At 38.9% G+C, this 22126-nt stretch overlaps 14 protein-coding genes across 14 annotated transcripts; 2 read left to right on the forward strand and 12 right to left on the reverse strand.

Annotated features, from left to right (window-relative positions):
• Positions 1–246: 246 nt before the first annotated feature.
• On the reverse strand, positions 247–558 carry TRX1 (thioredoxin TRX1; the record flags this gene model as incomplete). Its single annotated transcript, XM_033911928.1, has 1 exon — positions 247–558. The coding sequence occupies one exon, from the start codon at positions 556–558 to the stop codon at positions 247–249; it is 312 nt and encodes a 103-aa protein (XP_033767819.1).
• Positions 559–937: 379 nt separating this feature from the next.
• On the reverse strand, positions 938–2629 carry PDC1 (indolepyruvate decarboxylase 1; the record flags this gene model as incomplete). The annotated part of the gene is made up of 1 exon (XM_033911929.1): positions 938–2629. The coding sequence occupies one exon, from the start codon at positions 2627–2629 to the stop codon at positions 938–940; it is 1692 nt and encodes a 563-aa protein (XP_033767820.1).
• A 951-nt stretch (positions 2630–3580) lies between these two features.
• STU2 (Stu2p) lies at positions 3581–6247 on the reverse strand (the record flags this gene model as incomplete). Its single annotated transcript, XM_033911930.1, has 1 exon — positions 3581–6247. The coding sequence occupies one exon, from the start codon at positions 6245–6247 to the stop codon at positions 3581–3583; it is 2667 nt and encodes an 888-aa protein (XP_033767821.1).
• A 292-nt stretch (positions 6248–6539) lies between these two features.
• Positions 6540–7460, reverse strand: SPAR_L01010 (uncharacterized protein; the record flags this gene model as incomplete). The annotated part of the gene is made up of 1 exon (XM_033911931.1): positions 6540–7460. One exon carries the CDS (start codon positions 7458–7460, stop codon positions 6540–6542), a length of 921 nt encoding a protein of 306 aa, XP_033767822.1.
• A 430-nt stretch (positions 7461–7890) lies between these two features.
• On the reverse strand, positions 7891–9951 carry FRE8 (putative ferric-chelate reductase; the record flags this gene model as incomplete). The annotated part of the gene is made up of 1 exon (XM_033911932.1): positions 7891–9951. One exon carries the CDS (start codon positions 9949–9951, stop codon positions 7891–7893), a length of 2061 nt encoding a protein of 686 aa, XP_033767823.1.
• An 811-nt stretch (positions 9952–10762) lies between these two features.
• Positions 10763–11885, forward strand: RPS0B (40S ribosomal protein uS2; the record flags this gene model as incomplete). Its single annotated transcript, XM_033911933.1, has 2 exons — positions 10763–10852; positions 11217–11885. 2 exons carry the CDS (start codon positions 10763–10765, stop codon positions 11883–11885), a joined length of 759 nt encoding a protein of 252 aa, XP_033767824.1.
• A 585-nt stretch (positions 11886–12470) lies between these two features.
• MLO50 (Mlo50p) lies at positions 12471–13742 on the reverse strand (the record flags this gene model as incomplete). The annotated part of the gene is made up of 1 exon (XM_033911934.1): positions 12471–13742. One exon carries the CDS (start codon positions 13740–13742, stop codon positions 12471–12473), a length of 1272 nt encoding a protein of 423 aa, XP_033767825.1.
• A 425-nt stretch (positions 13743–14167) lies between these two features.
• EMA19 (Ema19p) lies at positions 14168–14653 on the reverse strand (the record flags this gene model as incomplete). The annotated part of the gene is made up of 1 exon (XM_033911935.1): positions 14168–14653. The coding sequence occupies one exon, from the start codon at positions 14651–14653 to the stop codon at positions 14168–14170; it is 486 nt and encodes a 161-aa protein (XP_033767826.1).
• A 245-nt stretch (positions 14654–14898) lies between these two features.
• On the reverse strand, positions 14899–15552 carry FCF2 (Fcf2p; the record flags this gene model as incomplete). Its single annotated transcript, XM_033911936.1, has 1 exon — positions 14899–15552. The coding sequence occupies one exon, from the start codon at positions 15550–15552 to the stop codon at positions 14899–14901; it is 654 nt and encodes a 217-aa protein (XP_033767827.1).
• Positions 15553–15778: 226 nt separating this feature from the next.
• Positions 15779–16531, forward strand: IES3 (Ies3p; the record flags this gene model as incomplete). Its single annotated transcript, XM_033911937.1, has 1 exon — positions 15779–16531. One exon carries the CDS (start codon positions 15779–15781, stop codon positions 16529–16531), a length of 753 nt encoding a protein of 250 aa, XP_033767828.1.
• Positions 16532–16674: 143 nt separating this feature from the next.
• NRS1 (Nrs1p) lies at positions 16675–17001 on the reverse strand (the record flags this gene model as incomplete). The annotated part of the gene is made up of 1 exon (XM_033911938.1): positions 16675–17001. The coding sequence occupies one exon, from the start codon at positions 16999–17001 to the stop codon at positions 16675–16677; it is 327 nt and encodes a 108-aa protein (XP_033767829.1).
• Positions 17002–17295: 294 nt separating this feature from the next.
• On the reverse strand, positions 17296–18834 carry OSW2 (Osw2p; the record flags this gene model as incomplete). Its single annotated transcript, XM_033911939.1, has 1 exon — positions 17296–18834. The coding sequence occupies one exon, from the start codon at positions 18832–18834 to the stop codon at positions 17296–17298; it is 1539 nt and encodes a 512-aa protein (XP_033767830.1).
• A 514-nt stretch (positions 18835–19348) lies between these two features.
• Positions 19349–19557, reverse strand: SPAR_L01100 (uncharacterized protein; the record flags this gene model as incomplete). The annotated part of the gene is made up of 2 exons (XM_033911940.1): positions 19349–19470; positions 19527–19557. 2 exons carry the CDS (start codon positions 19555–19557, stop codon positions 19349–19351), a joined length of 153 nt encoding a protein of 50 aa, XP_033767831.1.
• A 299-nt stretch (positions 19558–19856) lies between these two features.
• SPT8 (SAGA complex subunit SPT8) lies at positions 19857–21626 on the reverse strand (the record flags this gene model as incomplete). Its single annotated transcript, XM_033911941.1, has 1 exon — positions 19857–21626. The coding sequence occupies one exon, from the start codon at positions 21624–21626 to the stop codon at positions 19857–19859; it is 1770 nt and encodes a 589-aa protein (XP_033767832.1).
• Positions 21627–22126: the final 500 nt, after the last annotated feature.

The raw sequence follows: 22126 nt of genomic DNA on the forward strand, positions 1-22126 counted from the left end.
GTGTTCAAGGACAGTTAAGGGACTGGAATGCCTAAATGATCAGAAAAAAACATCTCATTCCTTATTTCAAAATCTATCTCTTGAGTGAACAATTACTTCATCTATCTCCTTAGTTTAAGCGTTATCTGCATCCGAGTAAATAAAAAAACGTGATAAAATAATATATAATTCTGTTTTCTCGTCTAAAAAAGGAAAAGTATATATAACAAACACAGTAAAAAAAACAATGTCGTTCACTGATTAAGGTTAAGCATTAGCGGCAATGGCTTGCTTAATAGCAGCTGGGTTGGCACCGACAACCTTTGCAACTTCCTTACCATTCTTGAACAGGAGCAAAGTTGGCATAGCGGAAACTTCATTTTTTTGAGCAACATCACCTAATTCATCAACGTCCAGTTTGTAGAAATCAGCTTGTGGGTATTGTTCAGAGAATTTTTCAATCATTGGAGCAATCATTTTACATGGACCGCACCAAGTGGCGTAGAAATCCACAACAACTAGCTTGTCTTGAGCAATTGCAGAGTCGAATTCGCTGGCAGTTTTGAATTGAGTAACCATTATTCGTATAAAGGTGTCTAGTTTTCTATTGCACTAATGCAACTTTCAAGCCTTTAAAGACTACACAGTGCAAACAGTATTCCTTAATCAAGGATACCTCTTTTTCTTCCTCGCTTCCACTAATTCATCGGATTGTTTTTTTTTTTTTGGAAGACATCTTTTCCAACGAAAATACCATACAATATCGTTTAGGAGAATCCCTTCAAACATGGAAAAGAATGGAGCCAGCCTTAAGCCTAATCCAGTCCACCTCAACAGGCCCTCCGACGCCTCATCTGATGTTGTCTAAACAAAACCGCAGTAATAATAATATGAACCAATTTATTTTTCGTTACATAAAAATGCTTATAAAACTTTAACTAATAAGAGATTAAATAGCTTATTGCTTGGCGTTGGTAGCAGCAGTCAACTTAGCTTGTTCAACCAAGTTTTGTGGAGCATCGAAGACTGGCAACATGATTTCAATCATTCTAATCTTAGAGTTGTCGTTGAAAGACTTGTCTTGGGTCAACTTGTCCCATTCACCAGTAGTAGCGACTCTGTGGGTTTCGTAGTCCTTAGCACCGAAAGTTGGCAACAAGGATAGGTGGTCCCAACCTTGAATTTCGTTGTATTGAGCCTTTGGACCGTGAATCAACTTTTCAATGGTGTAACCATCGTTGTTCAAGACGAATAAGTATGGCTTCAAACCCCATCTAATCATAGTGGAGATTTCTTGGACAGTCAATTGCAAAGAACCGTCACCAATGAATAAGATAACTCTCTTCTTTGGGTCAATTTCTTCAGCAGCGAAGGCAGCACCCAAGGTAGCACCAGTGGTGAAACCAATGGAACCCCATAAGACTTGAGAGATACCGTAGGTGTTGTTTGGGAAAGTGGTTTGGTTGATACCGAAAGCGGAGGTACCGGTTTCAGCAATAACAACATCACCTTCTTGCAAGAAGTTACCCAATTGGTTCCACATCCATTCTTGCTTCAATGGAGTAGAGGCTGGGACAGCAGCGTTAGCTGGAGTCTTAGCTGGGACAGAAACTGGCTTGTAACCCTTAGCGGCGTCAGCAATAGTGGTCAACAACTTTTGCAAAACGAATTTCATTTGGACACCTGGGAAAGTGGCGTTTCTGATCTTCATGTGGTCAGAGTGGAATTCAACAATGTTCTTGGTCTTGTAAGAGTAAGAGAAAGAACCGGTGTTGAAATCAGACAACAAAGCACCGACAGACAAAATCAAGTCAGCAGATTCAACGGCTTCCTTAACTTCTGGCTTGGACAAGGTACCGACGTAAACACCACCATATCTTGGGTGTTGTTCGTCAATGGAACCCTTACCCATTGGGGTGACGAAGGCTGGGAATTGAGTCAAGTCAATCAACTTCTTGGTTTCAGCCTTGACGTCGTGTCTGGAACAACAAGCATCAGCTAAGATAACTGGGTTCTTAGCGTCCTTGACCAAAGCCAAGATGGTGTCAATGACTTCCTTTTCGGATTCAGCATCGTTTGGCTTCAAAGACATGTCAATTGGAGTTTGCAACAACTTAGCTGGGACGTTCAAGTCAACCAAGTTAGCTGGCAAACCCAAGTAGACGGGTCTTTGAGTGACGTAAGTGGTTCTGATACATCTGTCAATTTCAGCTGGAGCGGTAGCAATGTCAGTGATCATAGCAGTGGTTTCAGAAATGTTGGCAGACATTCTGTGGAAAACAGTGAAGTCACCGTTACCCAAGGTGTGGTGCAACAACAATTGCTTAGCTTGAGCAGAGATGGATGGGACACCAACAACGTGCAAAACACCAACGTGTTCAGCGTAAGAACCGGCAATACCGTTCAAAGCGGACAATTCACCGACACCGAAGGTGGTGATGATACAAGACATACCCTTGATACGAGCGTAACCATCAGCGGCGTAAGCAGCGTTCAATTCGTTGGCGTTACCAGCCCATCTCATACCTTCAACTTCGTAGATCTTGTCCAACAAGGACAAGTTGAAGTCACCTGGCAAACCGAAAACGGTGTTGACGTTGACTTGCTTTAATCTTTCGAACAAATATTTACCCAAAGTAATTTCAGACATTATGATTGATTTGACTGTGTTATTTTGCGTGAGGTTATGAGTACAAAATAAGAATAGAGAAAAGTATACAACAAGAAATATGAAATTAAAGGGAACAAACCCAAATCTAATTCTAAGGAGAGTGAAAGAACCTTGTTTATATATTTTTTTTTCCTATGCTCAACAAGGACAGCTAGATTCATGCAAAAATGTGCCATCGGCATAAGCTGATTCAAAATGAGCTAAAAAAAAAATAGTTAGAAAATAAGGTGGTGTTGAAGATAGCAGGTAGATCAAGACACCGTCTAACAGAAAAACGGGCAGCGGACAGTATTATGCAATTATGAAGAAAAGTACTCAAAGGGTCGGAAAAATATTCAAACGATATTTGCATAAAATCCTCTGCTGAATATTTCATAGTGAAAATACCGTAACAACACAAAATTGTGTTCAAAATTCATAAATTATTCATTTTTTCACGAGGCTCATCGCACCAAAAGTCAGAAGAGCATACATAATATTTTAAATGCATAGGTTATGCATTTTGCAAATGGCACCAGGCAACAAAAATATGCGTTTACCGGGCGGAGTCGGGAAGGAAGCCGGAACCACCAAAAACTGGAAGCTACACGTTTGAGGAATGTGTGGGTGCATCGTGCTTATCTCAAGAAATATAAGGTATGGTATAAGGTGCTAGAGCTTTAAGAATAGATAATAAACGCGGGGATGTATACACTGAGAAGAAGTTACTTTTATCTTGGTTGTTTACTTTGTACATCAGATCAGCGGAACGCATGTTCACCCAGTCACACGTTGTTACCCTCACACCAACATGTATGAAACGTTATTTTTAGATATATCATTTGCACGCGTTTTGGCGTGTAGATACATCTCTTTGCATGTGCTCAGGCGTTTTTCCGCTTGAAGACTATATATTTTATATTGAGTTTATATGTTTAGGGAAACTGCTTCCTACGTCCTGGTTGTCCCTTCCCGTCTTGATTTAGCCTTCATTTTTTCAATTCTGGCCTTTAGGGTAGATGTCACTGCAGCAGCACGTTTATAACTTTCTTCTGATGCAAAACTATCATTAAAATCGAGATCCAAGTCATCGGAGACACTACCGATTCCAGTGCCGCTTTTTCTGTACGGCCGTATGTTGAGAGAGTTCACGCGGTGGGGCAAGTCCCCGATGGACTCGCTTGATCTTCTCTCATAGTTGACTTCTTCTTTCTTTCTTACGTCTTCCTCCTCTTTAAATGGCAACGCAGAGGATAATGATTTTACTCCATAGTTACTTGACACAGTGGAAGAAGGTATGGAGTAGGATGAAATTGTACCCATCGACTGCAAATTCGTGTCATTTCGTTTTTTATTTCTATCCAATTCGATCTCCATGTTTCTAAGCTCGTTTTCTAATGACATTACTCTATCAGAGAGTTTATTGACATCAATCTCCTTGGATCTTAATTGGATGTTCTTTTCGTTCAATTTAGACTGTGCCTCCTTTAGTTGTTCTCTTAGCATTTCGTTCTCTTTAATCATTTCGATTTTATAATTTTCTGTATTATTCATCTTTTCCAGTAGGCTTTGTCTTTCTTTGGTCCATATCATTTCATCGTTTTGTAGTTTTTGCAATCTGTATTTATATTCTTCAACTAACTTTTCATTTTTGTCTATACTATTAGTTACTACATTTTTTGGCGTTGCTAAAGATTTAGACGTTAACAAAACTCTCGATTTGTTGGTACCGGCTACCATTGATGGTTTTGCTGCCAAGGCTATTGACCCTATTGGGTTCACTTTACTTTTGTTGTCATTTCTCAATGGTGAAGATGCTACCCTCTTTGATGGAAGCACGGAACTTTTTTTCAAAAGAAATTTGTTTTCCATGGACCCAGTTTGTTTATTCACTTCAATAGTGCTATGGCCACTGCCGCTTGCGATGCTGAAATTTGGTAGCGTTTTGACCGTTTCTTCAATTTTCTTCCTTTTCAAATTATCCAAGTGCTCTAGTGTTTTCGCAAAGGTATTCATGCCAAATATTTTAATTAGAATGGCAAAACTCTCAAATCCGATCGTTCTTATAGCAGGTTGCGTGTCGTTGACGATGTGAACCACAATGGGTACCACTTCATCCTTTAAATATCTTTGTAAAGTTGAGTATCCATCCCTTTGTTCCTTCATGCTTGCATTAAACAATTGCGTACACTCCATTCTGATTTGAGGCGTCTTGTGCTTCATATGCTCCAAAATATCTTTCAGCATATCTTCATTGCGTCCATTGGAGACCAGTGGATCGTAATACTTACAAATGGTTAATAATGCCTTCCTGATAGCCTCTATCACAGAAGGCTTCTTCTCCTTTGTCCTATCTAACAAGGGAGTAAAGACTAATGAAACATAATCCTTGGAAAACCCTGGTGTTTTTAGTTTGTCGCAAATTAATTCTACTGATTGGGCGGCTAGTGCAACAGCTTGTATGTTTGCATCTTTCTGGATAATATGCCCATATATCCCCAATAAGTTGGAATAATTTTGCGAAGAGCTTTTTAACTTCTTAATCTGCGATAGAACGTTATCCCAAAACTCCTCCAATACTTCTACTCTATCTTTCCATTTGGACGACGTTATCCTCTCCTGGAATTCCTTAGGCAATTTATCAAGGATTGTTTCTTCTGGTAGCATGCTGAAGGTGTCTATTTGAACTCCACTTTGCTGCTTTGATGGTGGCATATCTGTTTCCATTCCCATCAATGTATCTCCGTCCCTATCCATCCGATATTCCCCATTATCGTTCGATAATATGGACTTTCTCTTTTTGGCTTCCTCCTCTTGGCTTCTTTTCTTTTCCAATTCTCTTTTTTCCCATTGGAATAACATCTTCGATGAAGGTGGCTCGTCACCAACTTTTGCGAACAATTTATGAAGATCTTTCACTTGAATCGGCTTCAGTTTTTTAAACAGCATCTCCTCTAATAAGTCGCTATTGTTGCCTGTAATCTTATAGATTTCTACAATCAAATTCATCGTTTGTGATCGAACGTTTCTATCACCATGACCAGCTAGTTGAGGTACATGCTTTAATAATTCTGGTAGGAACGTTTGAACGTTCACATTTGTGAGCCCGAACGCAGCCATTAATTCATAAATACAATTGACTGCCGCAGCAATTAATTTTGGTAGTTTTTTCTCGAAAAAGGGTATTACCAGTTCCACAGATTGCGTAATAGATGTATCAAGACCACAAAGTGAGATTATACAGTCCATCGACTGTGTCTTTGTCGTTGCTCTTGAAGATGTTAAGCCCTTTTCTACAAGCAGTGGAGTCCACGTTGATATTAAAGTGACATTATGTGAGTTTTTCAAAGACGATGGCGCAAAGGCATCTATTAAACTACTCAAGGCAACGATGGCTTGCTCTTGAGCGACCACATTAGCATCGGTTATATATTGTGCAAATAATGTGGGGTCCCTCCAGTACATTTGTATGTTATCATCCCTCCTGACGTCACCAACAGAGTTTTTAAAGAGCTGGTTCAACTCCTTATAAGCTTCTAAACGTGCCTTCCATAACTTGTACGTCAATCGCTCTTCTAGCGGTAACGTGGTATAGTCCACTTCTTCTTCTCCCGACATGGCTAACCTCAAACTCCTTAGTAAGAATCCAATGATGTTTCACACTGTAAAAGGTAGCTGATTTTTCGTAGTTTGACAACGCTGCTTGATTCCTAGGCCCAGTGTCTTCTTTATTCACTCTTTTCATGGGGTATCAAACAAACAAAAACAAAAACAAAAACAAAAACGACACGAAAAAATGAATATTCGTAAACTATGATAACTCGGACCATAGTAAAGCCAAGGGAAGATTGACTGGTTATGAATAGTACATAATTTTTTCAAACTATTTAGATGATGACCTTATCACCGCCTAATTTTCAGACGCAGATTCCTTTGTTAATATCTTGGCTAATTGAATATCTACAGACTTTTCCTGCAACTTGAATAGATTCCTTGCATGGAAACAGACTAAGAATATTAAAGGTAGTAAAAACATTGGAACTGTATCGAAAACGTAGAGGCACCATTCGTGCTGACTTATATAACTTTTTAAGCCCATTAGGAATTGTACCACTCTGACAATAGTTCTAGCATTAACAAGAACTATCCCACTCAAAAGTATATAATTGAACTGGAACCATGCGTCACTATCCCGAAGAATTTTACTAGTTGCTCTCTTCATCTTATAATCGAGAAAAAGTTGGTTTAACATTAAAACCCCATAACAGAATATCTGAATAAAGAGGCCCACGATAATTAAAACACGCCCAGTATTCCTGCTGTTCCATGAGGATAACAGCCCACCTCCTACAGCTTGCAGGACACGCCCAATCATGTCACTCACTAGAAATGAAACCGTGCTATATTTCGCAGGAATTATCATATGTCTCTCCATAAGCAGTAGACGTGCCATTTTGCTGAACAACATAAAAATAGTAAGAGCGTAAAGCGAAGGTGCTATCAATAAAAGAACCGACTGAGCGATGAAGGTTGAAATCTCGGGCCTATTGATGAAGACTATTTTCAACACATAACCTACAAACTGTAAAATAATCCCTAAAACGAAAGGAAAATATGTCCACATCAAATTGCGAGCTGAAAAGTATGTTACTGTGGAATTTTCCTCTGATAACTCGTTGCACTTGCAAAGATACATACACCTCCTGCTCCTGTGTATTGCCATTGTGATCTGTACCAAGGCATAAGGAATTAAAATCCCAAACAGAACAACAAATGCAATTGCAGCGCCTTTGTGAGGTTTGTACGCATAAAAACCTTCATAATCAGCCATTTCCTTTTTTATAGAAAATCTCTATTGGGGTTGTTGGGATTTCTTTATTGAAAGAAATGTGCAGTACAATACTAAATGTCGTGTATCTGTAACAAGAAGAACATGTATGCTTATTTTATAATCCATCATATAACTTGATAGATATACAATAATCAATGTGGAAATAAGCAAATGTCCGTTAATATCCGTTAATATCCACTGTCATATTTTCGCAACCATCACTAAGCGTAGTGAGGCTTAACCATTTCTAGGAAAAACTAAAACAAAAGCCTACGGAGTACTTTACGGAAAAATAAATTGCTTAGAAAAGATCGCAGTTAGGGCCCTTTTCCTGCCAGAAGATGTAAAAGCAAAACGAAACATTATAGATATACCATCATATTAAATGCGAATTTTCCAAGCCTCGTAACTAAAAGCCTACATGCAAGTCTTATAATGCAAAGCTTTCCCCGTGAAAGTGTAACCCACCATCTGTTGCCCATCTTCTTGTGCTTTCAATTAAGCCTCTGGGGCCGGCAGCAAGAACCCATACTTGTGATAAATATTCAGCGTGATCTCTGCCTTGGTTCGCCCACCTGCAACATTGAATAGAATCCGTCTCCGCATCACATTCCGTTTGCAGACACCATTCATAGTCCTTATCGCCAAGTGTAGGCCTGCCAAAGAATACCTTGACACCTGCTGGAATCCTGATCTTTCTAAGCGGGGCCTCTAAAGAAGGGTCTTGGGCAGGTGGTTCAATGACTTTTGGTTGTCTGAAAACACTCGAACCATTAAATGAAGAATGTGTAGTTAGGGTTCCCTGTGCAGTATTTTTCGTTGATTTAGATCTACTAAAAGCATACGTAAAATCTATTTCATCGTCAGCATTAATGTCGGGTATATCATTTGTTTTGTGTGACTGATGGGTCCTCAAGGTAGATTTCTTACTCAGAAGGGCCGTGTTCTCGTTCGGCTCAGTAGGTTGGGAATTGCCATCTGATAGCATGGAATTATCTCCCAACTGTGCAAGTCGTTCGCTCGAAGAAATACTACTACCTTCATCATCAATATCTGCAGAAGAATCATGATAGTCAATATAATCAATCTCAATGTCCTGTTCGTTGCCTTCGGTTCCGCTAATGTATATCTCCATACCTTCAAAATTGTTTCTGAAATGGTTTAATACTTCCAGATCCTTATAATCTCTGGAAACCCAAAGGAGCCTAACATTTACACCGTTGAAGTTCAGAATACGGAGTAATGGTAAACCAAAGGATATACCTGAACCTCCTACACACATAAACACTCTTTGCGCCTTTATTATAAAATTCAAAGGCGAATTTATTAGCGCAGAAGAATTGTTCCGAAATGGATTCTTGGAAGACCTTGTGGTAATGTCAAAAGGGGAACTAGGTTTGGAAATGAAACTCAACTCAGGTTCAAAAGCCCCTGTAATGTAATACTTTTCATTTGTACGCAATGGAAAATGCCCGTTTCTAATAATTAATCTCACCAAATTATCACTTGGAATACTAGCTATGGTAAAAGGATGTTGAAAGGGTATTAAATGGGACAGTAACCTCCTTAAGAAGTTTCTATGGTAAATATTGATCCTTAGGTGTCCTCCTGGTAGGATGGGCCGCTTGGGTAAATCGGTTAATGGGAATTCCAAAAGAGACAATGATGAAGAAATGGGTACGATTGTAACTCTCGTAACATTGGAGATATGAAGCCTATAAACGATCTGTCCCGTTAAGATGAGCACATTTAAAGTGGTATAATATGAGATGCCTGGGCGAGCATGGTAATGCAGAAGCACCAAAATAAGCCATGTACTTACATAGTGAACATAGTAAAAAACTCTGTAGCTCCATCGTCTAGCATATCTTATAGAAGTAATGGCAATGAGTAGGAAAAGGCCGAGAGCAATAACCCCATAAATGTTGGGGAGTTTTTTCATTTTCACATACAGCGTATCATTGATGTACATGTAATAGAGATAGAACCACGTGTGTAAAACAGATTCAAGCACAACAATTCTGGATATCCATTTGTGAAGAGGTAATAATGCTAAGTACAACGTGTGAGGTAATGGTGATGGTCTCAACGTTAGGAATAATAAAGGTGGCATCAAAGCAACGGAAATTCTTCCCATACGTTTAGTGATTTCTAGGAGATCTCCGTTAGCGCCTTGTACAACAAAAATTGAAGTGAAAACAAAGCACATTAAACATAGTTGGAGTGACTGGTTGTGATACATATGTGTTTTGTGAATCCATGACCTTCTATTGAAAACATGATGCTTTAGATGGTGACAGATCTTGAAGAATTTGTTGGTTAACAACAAGCAATTCATCAATGGTATAATAACACATATTATAATGAAAGAAATCAAAAGGCATATCTGAGAATATTTGCGTACTTTCAGAGTTCGAAAATGTTTGTCAACATCGACATCAAAGCTGGGAAGATGTTCTTTGAACCAGCTAATGATAGACTTCAAGTCCATGCTGATAATGATAATAAAAAAAGTGCAGTGAACTTTTTTAACGGAGTTATTAATCAATTTAATGATTTGATTTAAAGAAGATACAAGTGCAGTAAAAGTATTATGATGGTAATATAGAAATTAAAAGCTTGGCAAAAATGAAAATAAAAAACTAGCTTTTTCCTCCACCTAAATTTGAAGGGAAATGAAAATGAAATTGAGGCTGTACAAGGTGTTAATCTTCCATAACGGATAACACCACACGTTCTTTCCCTAAAGTTAAATTTTTATTACCTATTTTACATACATACTAGCCACTATTTGCATAGTTGATAAGTGTTGTTTGCACCCTTTTTTCTTTTTCAATAGCAGAAAGGGCTTTAGCATTGCTTCTCGACATTCCTATGATTCCATTTGTTTACATCCGTACATACAAAAAATAAACCCATGCATCTGTCTCAAGAATACCTATTTCTCAAAAGGTTTTATCACTTATAATGTGGACAGTAGCGCTACTTTAAATTTTCCGCCTACTTTGAAAAATTCACCGAGGCAAAGTTGAGAGGGCTAGGTGGATGCTCCAGCGTACAGCTACCGAACCTTGGGACTGTTTCTAGAGGCAGGTCCGCTGGAGGAGCTGGAAGAGCGTAGCGGAAGGATAGCGACACTCAGTAACAAGGTTCGTGGCAGGGAACATCACGTACTCTAGTTCCTGTAAAAATAATATGATCATGTTTGAAACCTCGTATTGAAAAATCGCGAGTTTTTAAGTGTGTAATTTTAGAATACCGAAATAGCACAAGAAGAGATAAGATAAGATACTGATAGGATAATGTCTTTACCAGCTACTTTTGATTTGACTCCAGAGGATGCCCAACTTTTGTTGGCCGCTAACACCCACTTAGGTGCTAGAAACGTTCAAGTATGTACACATATCCCATACGAATACATTTCTATAGATGATAATAATCTCGAAAAGAATATGTCCCCTATTTGTTCATGATTTGAGCTCAGAAACCTAAAGATAATTTTAGAGGAATTTAAGAACTTGCCGAATTTGGAAGAATTAGAAGCTTACTTTTTAATGAGGACAAAGAGACAAGACTCAACATGAATATACCTCCTCGAATGCGTTAGAAATTATGATCTCCAAAGAAACGGTAATATCTCCAAAAAAGAAACTCACGGGATGTAATTCGATACTTTATTAGATATGGAAGGAAACATTATATATGCACAAATGAACGCTCTTACTAACATGAATTATCTTTTTTCTCTTTTTTTAGGTCCACCAAGAACCATACGTTTTCAATGCTAGACCAGATGGTGTTCACGTTATCAACGTTGGTAAGACCTGGGAAAAGTTGGTTTTGGCTGCTAGAATTATTGCTGCCATTCCAAACCCAGAAGATGTTGTTGCCATCTCTTCCAGAACCTACGGTCAAAGAGCTGTCTTGAAGTTTGCTGCTCACACTGGTGCTACTCCAATCGCCGGTAGATTCACCCCAGGTTCTTTCACTAATTACATCACCCGTTCTTTCAAGGAACCAAGATTAGTTATTGTTACCGACCCAAGATTAGATGCTCAAGCCATTAAGGAAGCTTCTTACGTTAACATTCCAGTCATTGCTTTGACTGATTTGGACTCTCCATCCGAATTCGTTGATGTTGCCATCCCATGTAACAACAGAGGTAAGCACTCCATCGGTTTAATCTGGTACTTGTTGGCTAGAGAAGTTTTGAGACTAAGAGGTGCTTTGGTCGACAGAACTCAACCATGGTCCATCATGCCAGATTTATACTTCTACAGAAACCCAGAAGAAGTTGAGCAAGTTGCTGAAGAAGCTGCTGCTGCTGAAGAAGGTGAAGAAGAAGAAGTTAAGGAAGAAGTCACTGAAGGTCAAGCTGAAGCTACTGAATGGGCTGAAGAAAATGCAGACAACGTTGAATGGTAATCATTTGAAAACCTTGCAATGTGTGTGAATATTGTAAGGAATTGAGAAGGAGAGTTTAAAAAGAGATAGGAGTATCACTTTTCCAAATTTTCTTTTTCATTTTTTTTAAATTCATCTATCGTTTATCTTTATCTCATATATATTTTGCTTCTCTCTGAAGCGTCATCATCTATCTGTATTTTTAATGCAATCATAGTATAAAAATTTTTAACCAAATTCAAAAATTATAATATTTTACAAGTTTTATGCTTTTGTTCTTGTATGTTCAGGTAACTTGGCCACTATTGCGTTCTTTTGTAGGTGTGGTTGCAATAGTTGAACTATCTGGGACAAGATGTACATTTTACAATACTAAAAGTACTAAAATAAAAATAATATTTAGTTCTGAACAGCAGCCGCAGAGATTTAATTTTTCTTTTGTTTACCTCCTGCTTAGCTATGATGTATAGAATATTTCATTTGATTATTGATTAAATTCGCCCGTTAGCCATGGTACGCTCACCTGAATATTTATTTATTTCGTTATACATATATATATATATATATTCTTCCAGTAAAACTACCTCTCTTCCCTTATCTTTTTGGTCAATCTAAATTAACCCGTGACCTTAGGTCTTCCAGCAGAATTACCAAGTCGCAATCGATTTTTGAGATTTGAATAACCAGCTCAGATATACTACTGACAAAAAACTTGTAATGACACTGTTTTAACAAGTTTAAGATAAATGTATCCATTAAGAAAACATTGATTTTATTCGGACCATAATAGGCAGTCACTATTAGAATATCTAGAAGCTCTAGACCAATACCATCTAATTTGTGCTTATTTAGTGCGTTGATCATAAAATTTCTTATTACAGGCTTGATGAAATCCTTTATAACGTTCAATTTTAATTTGTCCTTCAAATGGTAATATAAGTTAGGAAAGTCCTGGTAAAATTTCCCTTCAGTAACGGTGTAACCATCTCTATAGTCCTTATTATCATTGAAACGACTGTTTAACCAAGTGACGTTTTTCGTCAAATTGATGAAGATGGACCGAGATAAGGTTTCCTGCTCTTCGTTATTGCAGCATTTTCTTATAGCTAGATACAACGGGTTGTTGGCATACTGATTGAAAGATGCGGTTTCGTCTAGCTCGCTATAGTGATATAAACATCTCTTGTATATTGGAAGACGAAAATCATTCGGTATTCCAAACCAAAATAGGTTATGCTTCCTTATCACCAATAGCAGATCGCTCTCATCATCTGATGTATGACAACTTCTCAAATTGCTCCAAAATTTTTCCAATTTTAGTTCTCTTCTAAATAAATTCCTATTCTGAAACTTTAAATTTAAAATATTCCTCTTTGTTTCTGATTTGATCAAATTTTGTATGGATGGATCGGTATGAGTGCACAAGGTTTCACTATTATTATTGGTAATCAATGATAACGACTCTTTTTCACTGTTGATTTTCCTTTTGTTTTCCTGAATCAGAGAATCTACACTCAAATTTTTTTGTGGCCTAATCACTAATGATGATGATCCCGATGAGTTCCTGTTGTTATTTGGTGTAAACAAACCATCAGAAAACACAGAAGACGCAGATGAAGATGAAGACGAGTATATCGTCGATCTGTTATTCGGTAAGGGGGCTGCTGGACTCCCCTGAGAGTTTGCTCGAGGAATGGCAAAGTTATCTATTATGGGGACAGCGTAACTAATCAGATTAGTATCCTTATCTATTGTCGTGTCCAGAATTGTTGTCCAATCCGTGGTCCCGGAATGTAGGGCCTCTTCTTTCAAATCGTCTCTAGTTATCCTATGCCTAGTATGGAATAGCCGCTGACTGGGAGGTACGTACTCGTGCATGATCTTGCCAACCGTAAGTTGTAGGTGTTATTTAGTTATAGTTAAAAGTTTAGCCAACGTATCCGTGTACGCGTGTACAAATATTATATGTACGTGCAGCTTAATATATATATATATGCGTGTGCGTGGACGTAACGCAATAAAACGAGAGTAAGGGAATGTGCGAGAGAAGGGGGATCTAGCGATGAGGGAATGGCAGGAACCAGTTGTTCCTCTAAAATACACTCTTGCTAAATTACATCAAGGATTATGTTTTATTTTAAAACAAAAACCAGCCATCTCCCTAAGGACGCGAAACTTTTGTGACGCGTTTCAAATAAAAAAAGAATGGGGCAGAATCCAGCACAATAATTAGACGATAAAGTAGTGGCGAATGTCACTAATCAACTATGTAATCACTAATACCGTATATATAGCGACACAGACTATGCAAAACATAGACGCAAAGGAATTAAAAATGTGGGTAGATACACAGAGGCCAATTGACACTTCTGGGTCATGGACAAGCTTGTTTTTAGCACATCGTAAGGAATGTAACCACGCTTGAATATAACGATGATACATATCAGTGTAGTTAGAGAGGCGTTCCAACCGTAGATACGCAACCACTTTTGTAGCCTGCTATCTGTATTTATTTGTAATTCGCTAAGATTCCAGAGCTTATTGACGAAATAGCCGAAAAGGGGCAATTGCAGAACCAATTCAAGAACTACAAACCAGTACAACCATTCTGGTTTCTCTGATAGCAGAAAATCGTGTTGCTTTTCAATGTGATCACTAACAACCTTTTGCGCAATTCCTAATTGCCATTTTGCGGGGATGACCACTGATGAATCGATGAATACGGTGATGGGAATGTGGACGATGAAGTACCACAAATAAAATTGTTGCTCACGATGACCTAGTTTCATTACCTTCAGTCGGTTCTCTCTGTATGTTTTGATGTAGGTGGCTCGTTTCTCGTACCCCTTTCCTGCGGTTGTTCTTTTTATATCTGTCAATTCGTATCCTGTACAAAAGCCGATAATTGTTTACCATGTTTTCAAAGATTTTTTTTTAAACGATATGCAAATTATTAACTCTTTTGAATGTTTCTACGTAATCTAAACTACTTTACAAAATACCATATGGAATAGGTGGCGGAGAAAATACTGTCTTACCTGCGCTTCTTCCTCATCTCTTTTATTTTCTTGTAATGTGCCTTTCTACCGCTGGTAGATTTTTCCTGAATTTCATTGTATTTACGCTTAAAATACTTATTAGAAGCTTCATCGCCCATGAGTGTCTCCAAAATAGTTGACTTTCTTTCTTTCCTGTTCATACGACTACTATAGAACTCACTCTTGTCTTCAACTATAGTACCAATGGCAAACCTTTCTGGAACCTCCCAACGTTGCTTCTTATAATGTCTCTTCGGATCAAGAGCAGCTCTATGTTTAATCAGCAATAAATCTCGTTGTACTTCACGGCGCATATTATCATCTGGCTTTGGTAAGGCAAACCAGTCATTATCATCTTTGTCGCCTTTGTTGGATTTTCTTTCATCTTCTGTTTCTACAGAAGGCAACTCGCTCTTCTTCTTTTTCTTCTTTGCTAAGGCATCGAATCCAGTTTCTAACTTAGGAAGTTTCTTAAGGCTAGCTTCGATCTCTTGAAATTTACTTTCAATGTTTACTTCATCATCGTTATTGTCTATCTGCAAAACATCCTCTTGTTGAAAAGAACCTTGTTCTTTCGCTGTACTTTTCGCTTCCAAACTGGCACTAGCATCTCTTAATGCACCAAATAAATCTTCCACACTTTGATCCATATTGTACAGCTCTTGTCTCACGCTCTCTTTTATTTGAAAACTTGACGTCTCATCGCCTTTTCTATTTCTTTTCGATCTTTTGCTTTAATCTGCTGAAAAATTTTTGTTAGGCCGGCACTAACCACGAACCATGGTAAAAGAGAAGGATGTTTAAAGAAAAGGATTCCGTGTGAAAGGGGGAATTGCGTTGTTAACTGACATAGCTGCCTTCAATGGAACCGGAACAATGAAGTTCGAAGACCTCTTGGCAACCGACAAACAAGTGCAATTTGCTCATGCAGCTACTCAACATTACAAAAGCATCAAGACTCCAGATTTCTTGGAGAAAGACCCACATCACAAGAAATTTCACAACGCAGATGGCTTGAACCAACAAGGCTCTTCGACCCCATCTACAGCCACCGATGCAAATGCCGTCTCAACTGCTCCCAGTCACACGAATACTTCGACATTCAAAAGACACATTGTTGCCGTAGATGATATATCGAAAATGAATTATGAAATGATAAAAAATTCTCCAGGTAATGTAATAACGAACGCCAACCAAGACGAGATTGATATAAGCACTCTCAAGACGAGGTTGTACAAGGACAATCTTTACGCTATGAACGACAACTTCTTACAAGCTGTCAATGACCAAATTGTAACATTAAATGCAGCGGAACAGGACCCAGAAACAGAGGACTTTGATTTATCAGATGATGAAAGAATTGATATACTGACCAAAATTCAAGAAAACTTACTTGCAGAGTACGAAGAACTTTCACAAAAAGAAAGAAAGTGGTTTATTTTGAAAGAACTACTATTGGACGCAAACGTAGAACTTGATTTGTTCAGCAATCGTGGCAGGAAGGCAAGCCATCCAATCGCGTTCGGAGCAGTAGCCATACCAACAAACGTTAATGCGAATTCACTAGCATTCAACAGAACGAAGAGAAGAAAAATCAATAAGAATGGTCTTTTAGAAAACATTCTATAAGCCAATAAACATCAGCCAAATTTGTAATACCCCCCAGCTTCACTTCCATATGCATATTCATTTAGGTATATATCGTATATTTGAGAAAAAAATCATATATGAAACGTTATAAAATATGAGAAATAAAAATCAGTTAGGCTTAACTATATTTTGTCATTAAACGCCTGTTTCCTGACCATTTCACGCACTACTTCTGATGGCACATAGAACGGGTTGTGTTTCTTTGTCTTTTTCGTGTTCTCATACTGTTCTTGGCTCTCGAACTTAATCTCCTGGCTTAGATTTATATTGAAGAACAAAAAATCCTCTATGTTGTCATTATTATCTTGTGATCCCATCTCAAACGGTTCAGAAAATGCGCTGCTCCCGAAGTCATCATACTGAAATTTATGTTTGCCTACCTCATTATCCAAACCGATATTGGAAATGCTTCCAATAGCATCGCTACATTTATCATCAAGCATATCCATTAACTCCGTCTCGAGTTGTTCCGATGTGCATCAACAAAAGGATTTACTACGACTATTTCATTTTGAGTTTTAAAAGGACGTGCATATGCACGTACATATATATGTGTATGTAGATACGTATTTATCACCACTCCTTGCTGCTTAGAAGCTGCACATATTATGCATACATCTATCGTGATAGGATTGTGAGTTGGGGATGGAGATTTAATCATTTGAGCAACAACCGCATTTCTACTTTAGGCATCGAATTTCGCGCATCCCTACCCCTTACTAACAACACACTTTTTTTTAATATTAATGACCCCGGTGGTCGTGATCGTAATCTTGATGATAATCGCGATCATGATCACGTTCTTGGCCCTCATTATCGACCAATACTGGAGGTGAGTAGGCACACCGTTTATCTAAAAGGCTCATAATCGTAGTTTGATCTCTCAAGATAGAATCGTACGTATCAACACCACCGTATCTACTTGTGGTAAATCTCAAAATATCTCCAGTGTTACCACGGTTCAAAACGTCAATGTGGTCCAATAGTTGCTCATATGGATTTGTTCGTGGGCGTGGCAGTGCTCCTCTATGAATATTGAACCGATGTTTAATTTTCCACATTTGGGATTCTAGTTCAGCATAGTTCCGACGTCTTGCGTCCAGTGCTGACTGCGTCTTTGGTTCAACTTCGTAATATAATTGTCTATGTAAATCCTGGTATTCTTTGGCGAACATGAAGTGATTTGACCTCAATTGCAACTCCAGACTGCTTGTTGTATATGGTCTTTTCATATCATTCGATTTATCTTTACTCGATCTTTTAACAGAAAACCTCCTAATGAAATGTGGCACAGCAACCACTCCAAATTTTTCTAAAGGTTTTATGGGCTTTGTTGAGCTTCTTTTGTCAATTCCAAGGCAAGAAAAGTCATCTTCATCAGCCAAATATTCATCTTCAAATGTATGTATTATATTATCAGGCAAATGTTTATCATCGTAGCCTGTATCCGCTTTAGTCGGAGATTTTGCTCGTTTTTGACCACCAGATGTATTTGTGTCGCAGTTGCTAATGTATTCTGCACCTAAATACAACTTTTCTAAATCTGCTGGTAAAGCTGGATCATTAGCACCTAATGGACTTGTCATCGAGAATCGTTGCGATAAACTTATAAAGGAACCTTCCTTTGCATTTTTGTCCACTCGGTTTATGTCTTCATCTTCATCCTTGCTATCACCATCATTAAAATCTTGGCCATTATTAATTCCTGAACCAACGTTCATACCACCAACAATCCTGCCGTCCAACATTGACAACGCATGCTCACACCTTCCACCATTTATAGATAGTCCACTCAAAGTCAGTAGCCTCGTATAAAATCCATATAGGAAATTTAAATTTGAGCAAGAAACACCATACTTTTTGGCCAAAATAATGGGCTGATGCAAAAGAATTTGAGCAGGATATTCGAATCGGTGGTAGAAACAATATGGCTCAAATGGTAAGGATAAATATTCCGGATGTTCATTTGCAGTGGAATTGATTAGTTGCAGCTTTTTGCTCTTACAATATTCCACAATCTTCCCAAAATTAATCTCTTCTTCTCCTTGTGATTTTACTTGCAAAAACCTAGTCATTTTGCTTCCACATTGTGCAAAACAAATTCCAAGCAGCTCTTTCACGAGATCTTTAAAAATAATTTCTGTAGATTTATTTTCCAACATTTTCTCATAATCAAATTGTTCATAGATGATAGAAAGGATGTTGAGTGAAATTTTTGGAATAAGCAGTTCCCACATTTTCAATGCCATTTTTTTTGGATCCAAAATCAGTTTAGATTTCATCCATTTGGCGACGGTCAATCCAAGAAGGAACCTGCTGACATTTGAGCCCTTGGTCCCTTGCAATTCCAACGAAGCCACTTTAGTGTTTTCCAGAATAACCGGATTTGCTTCAAAATTAGCATCACAATAAGTTAGTCCCAAAGTGATTATGCATTGATCGTCGTTGACCAACGCATATGACCCAAGCGATAACTGTCTGCATTCGGCTTCGCACGAAATGGAAATGACGCATTTGCACTTCCCTCCGAAATAACTTATAGCCACAGGTTCCAGCTCACAACCAAAATCGGTACTAATAAGCACAGTTGTAGTATCGCTTGTGAATTCAGACAGCAATCGACAAGTTGTTTCGAAAGATTGTAAGGAAATTGCAGACACTAACACAATGTCAATTGAATACGTATTTGCACCGTTGTATTTCAATTTGGAAGGCAGCTCTTTGATATCCTTAGTGAAAATGTTTGGTGTGTAAAAATTGGCACCTAGCTTGGTCGATTTCCAGGCAACTAATTCGTCACTGGACACATATTGCGAAACCAATATTATAAAAGAGTTGCTTAAACTTAATCTCCATCCTAGAAATTGTGCTGCTGGTGTTTCTCCAACTGTCGAAAAAAAGAAAATTTATGTTTCCATCTATACGTTAGTAAATTTGCGTTCGAGCGTCGGTTTTTTTAAACTTATTTGCATACCTATTAAGCACGTTAATTGGTTTTCTTCCATAACTAATGCGAATTCTTACCTTCAAAAAAGAAAGAAAAGGCTTAGGAATACAGTTTGAACTAGTATTTGTATTGTACGTGTATTTATATCAGTGATTTCCTTAATATGAAGTGTATAATAACTCCATTCATTTTAGTCTTCATTCGAGTTTCGATAGTATATTCTACCTTTTTTTTCCCGGACCCTGAATTACTGACACAAAATGGAATGACTAGCAACATCGAAAAAAAAAAAAAAAAAAAAAAAATTCGGCTCTTAGGGTGTTTTATGATTATGATTATGATTATTATTACAACTCGCTATTCTAAGTCTACATCGTAAATAAGGGTCGTGTCCGTGGAATTTCCCTGCCAGCCTCTATTGCCACTTGTACTTATTATAAATCTTGAAGTTGGGTCGAGGTATAAATTCGATATGATACCACCATGATGGCCCGGAACGATGAGGAACGGCACTTTAGAACTCTTTGTAGTCGGATTCGAAACAGCCACTGCAACTTCGACGTTGTACAATCTGATATTATCCCTCGATGCACACAGTAAATGTTTGTTATTAGGCATGGCTTTAACGCAGGAAACAGGTCCTGAAATGGACGGTAATTTCAAATTATGGATAGGTTTCGAGGGCATTTTCAAGTCAAACTGTTCCACACAAGCATTTCTTCTCCCTGCATACACATGATCACCATCTACACTCCAACATGCGGACAGACACCACGGTGGGACGCCCGGACCTCTTTCCAGAGACAACGCTGGCGACTGCGTCATGCGTCGATCCCAAATATACATGGAACCATTCAATCCCGAGGTCATAAAAACAGATTCGTCATAGACTATATTCAAAGATTCTTGGGATATCTGTTCTTTGTTTTCTTCACCACGAGAACTATCACCCGTATCAACGGGTTCCTTGCCAACATCTTGCTTTTCATCTTCGTCTTCGTCGCCAAACAGAGAGTCCATGTCATCATCTACATTTCCATTCTCTTTACCGCTATTAACGTTACTGGACACATCCACAGAGGAATAAAGCGGGCGCATTTCCAAGGATGACAATTCAGATCTCGATTTTTTAAATTCATTAACTATGTCACCCGTTTGCAAGTCCCATTCCAAAAGACGTTTGTCCCAGGAACCACTCAGAAACCTGTCCTCTTGACCGTTTAACCTTAATATATTGACAATTTGATTGTGTCCATTCCTGCCCTTGAAATAGTGCGCAATGCTTCCCTCCATGTAGCGAACACCCTGCATGGTAATCCCACCATTCTGTAACCCGCTAAGTATAAAGAGGCACTCGCTCTGGACCTCTAGAGAGTGAACGGGACTTACTTTAGGCTCGTAATCCGTTTTATTGGCGGAAAGTTTCATTTCTGATCTTTTCTGCGGGATCTCGTTTTCCCAGTACGACTGCAAGATACCCGCATTCTGAATAGACTCAGCCAACGAATGTTTCTGCAGGATCGTTAGAGACAGTTTCCCCTCAAGGGTATTCAGCAAGTCGTACTTCCTGATATATCCGTCGCTACCTCCCAGAAACAGGTACTTAAGACCCCTGGACACGGCCAGAGCATTGACGTGCGTCTGAATGGGTATGGCTGCCGTGGGGTAGATATTGTACGAATCCGCGATCTGCGCAGCGTGCAACATGTGCTTATAGTACTCATAAACCTCTCCATTAGTGGAGCCTTCGTGTGTAGAGGAAGAAGCCTCCCGTGACCCCACTCCTCCATCAACGTCAATCAATTTCACATCCTCGGATCCAATCTTAGTAACAGAATCAACGCTGTCGCCAGCGGTAGGTTTTTGGTCTGCTTGCTGGTCATTCATCGGCGTAGCAGTTTTATCCGCTTTTGCGGCATCATCCTCACCATCTTCCTCTTCCTGTTCGTCGTCTTCATCATCATCATCATCGTCATCATCATCATCATCCTCTTCATCCTCACCACCGTCATCATTCCTCTCGAGGTCCTGCTTGGAGTCGTTTTCCAGCCCACTCAGCATCTCTTCGTCATCCTCCTCATCATCCACCACCTGGTTGTTAATTAAAATATCGTCAACCTCGTCCATTTCGTAAAAGAAGAAAAAAAAAAACTGAGCCTTTAGTATGCTACAGTTACCGCTACAGCCTTTTGTAGCCTGGCACTTGAAACGCACTACGCTATAATAAATGATGTGTCTATTATGCCGTAATTGTTCCTGAAAGGGTTTCTTGGCATCTCTACGTACAGAGTGACATATGTCTTGGGGCATGAATCAAAATAGCTTAGGGTACTACCACCATTTTTCATTCCTTAGCCAAAAGAAGAAAACCTGAAAAACTAAAACGAAAAAACCGCGAAACGACGCTTTTTTTATTGCGATTGTCGGGCATCGCAAGTTACGACGCGTTGTCCCTTGCATCGTCGCCGTGTGGCACGACGCATTGCGAGCTAAACGACCGGCATCGGCGCCCGGGGCAGACCACCCGAAAACTCCCGGGCGTTATTTCGGTCGTTTAGTTGCGGCCCAGGGCAACCCGGGTGTATACGAGGCCGATGGCTGCGATAAACGAAAACGCAGGCTCGTAT

The sequence above is a fragment of the Saccharomyces paradoxus genome (assembly GCF_002079055.1).
Source record: "Saccharomyces paradoxus strain CBS432 chromosome XII sequence".
Classification (NCBI taxonomy): domain Eukaryota; kingdom Fungi; phylum Ascomycota; class Saccharomycetes; order Saccharomycetales; family Saccharomycetaceae; genus Saccharomyces; species Saccharomyces paradoxus.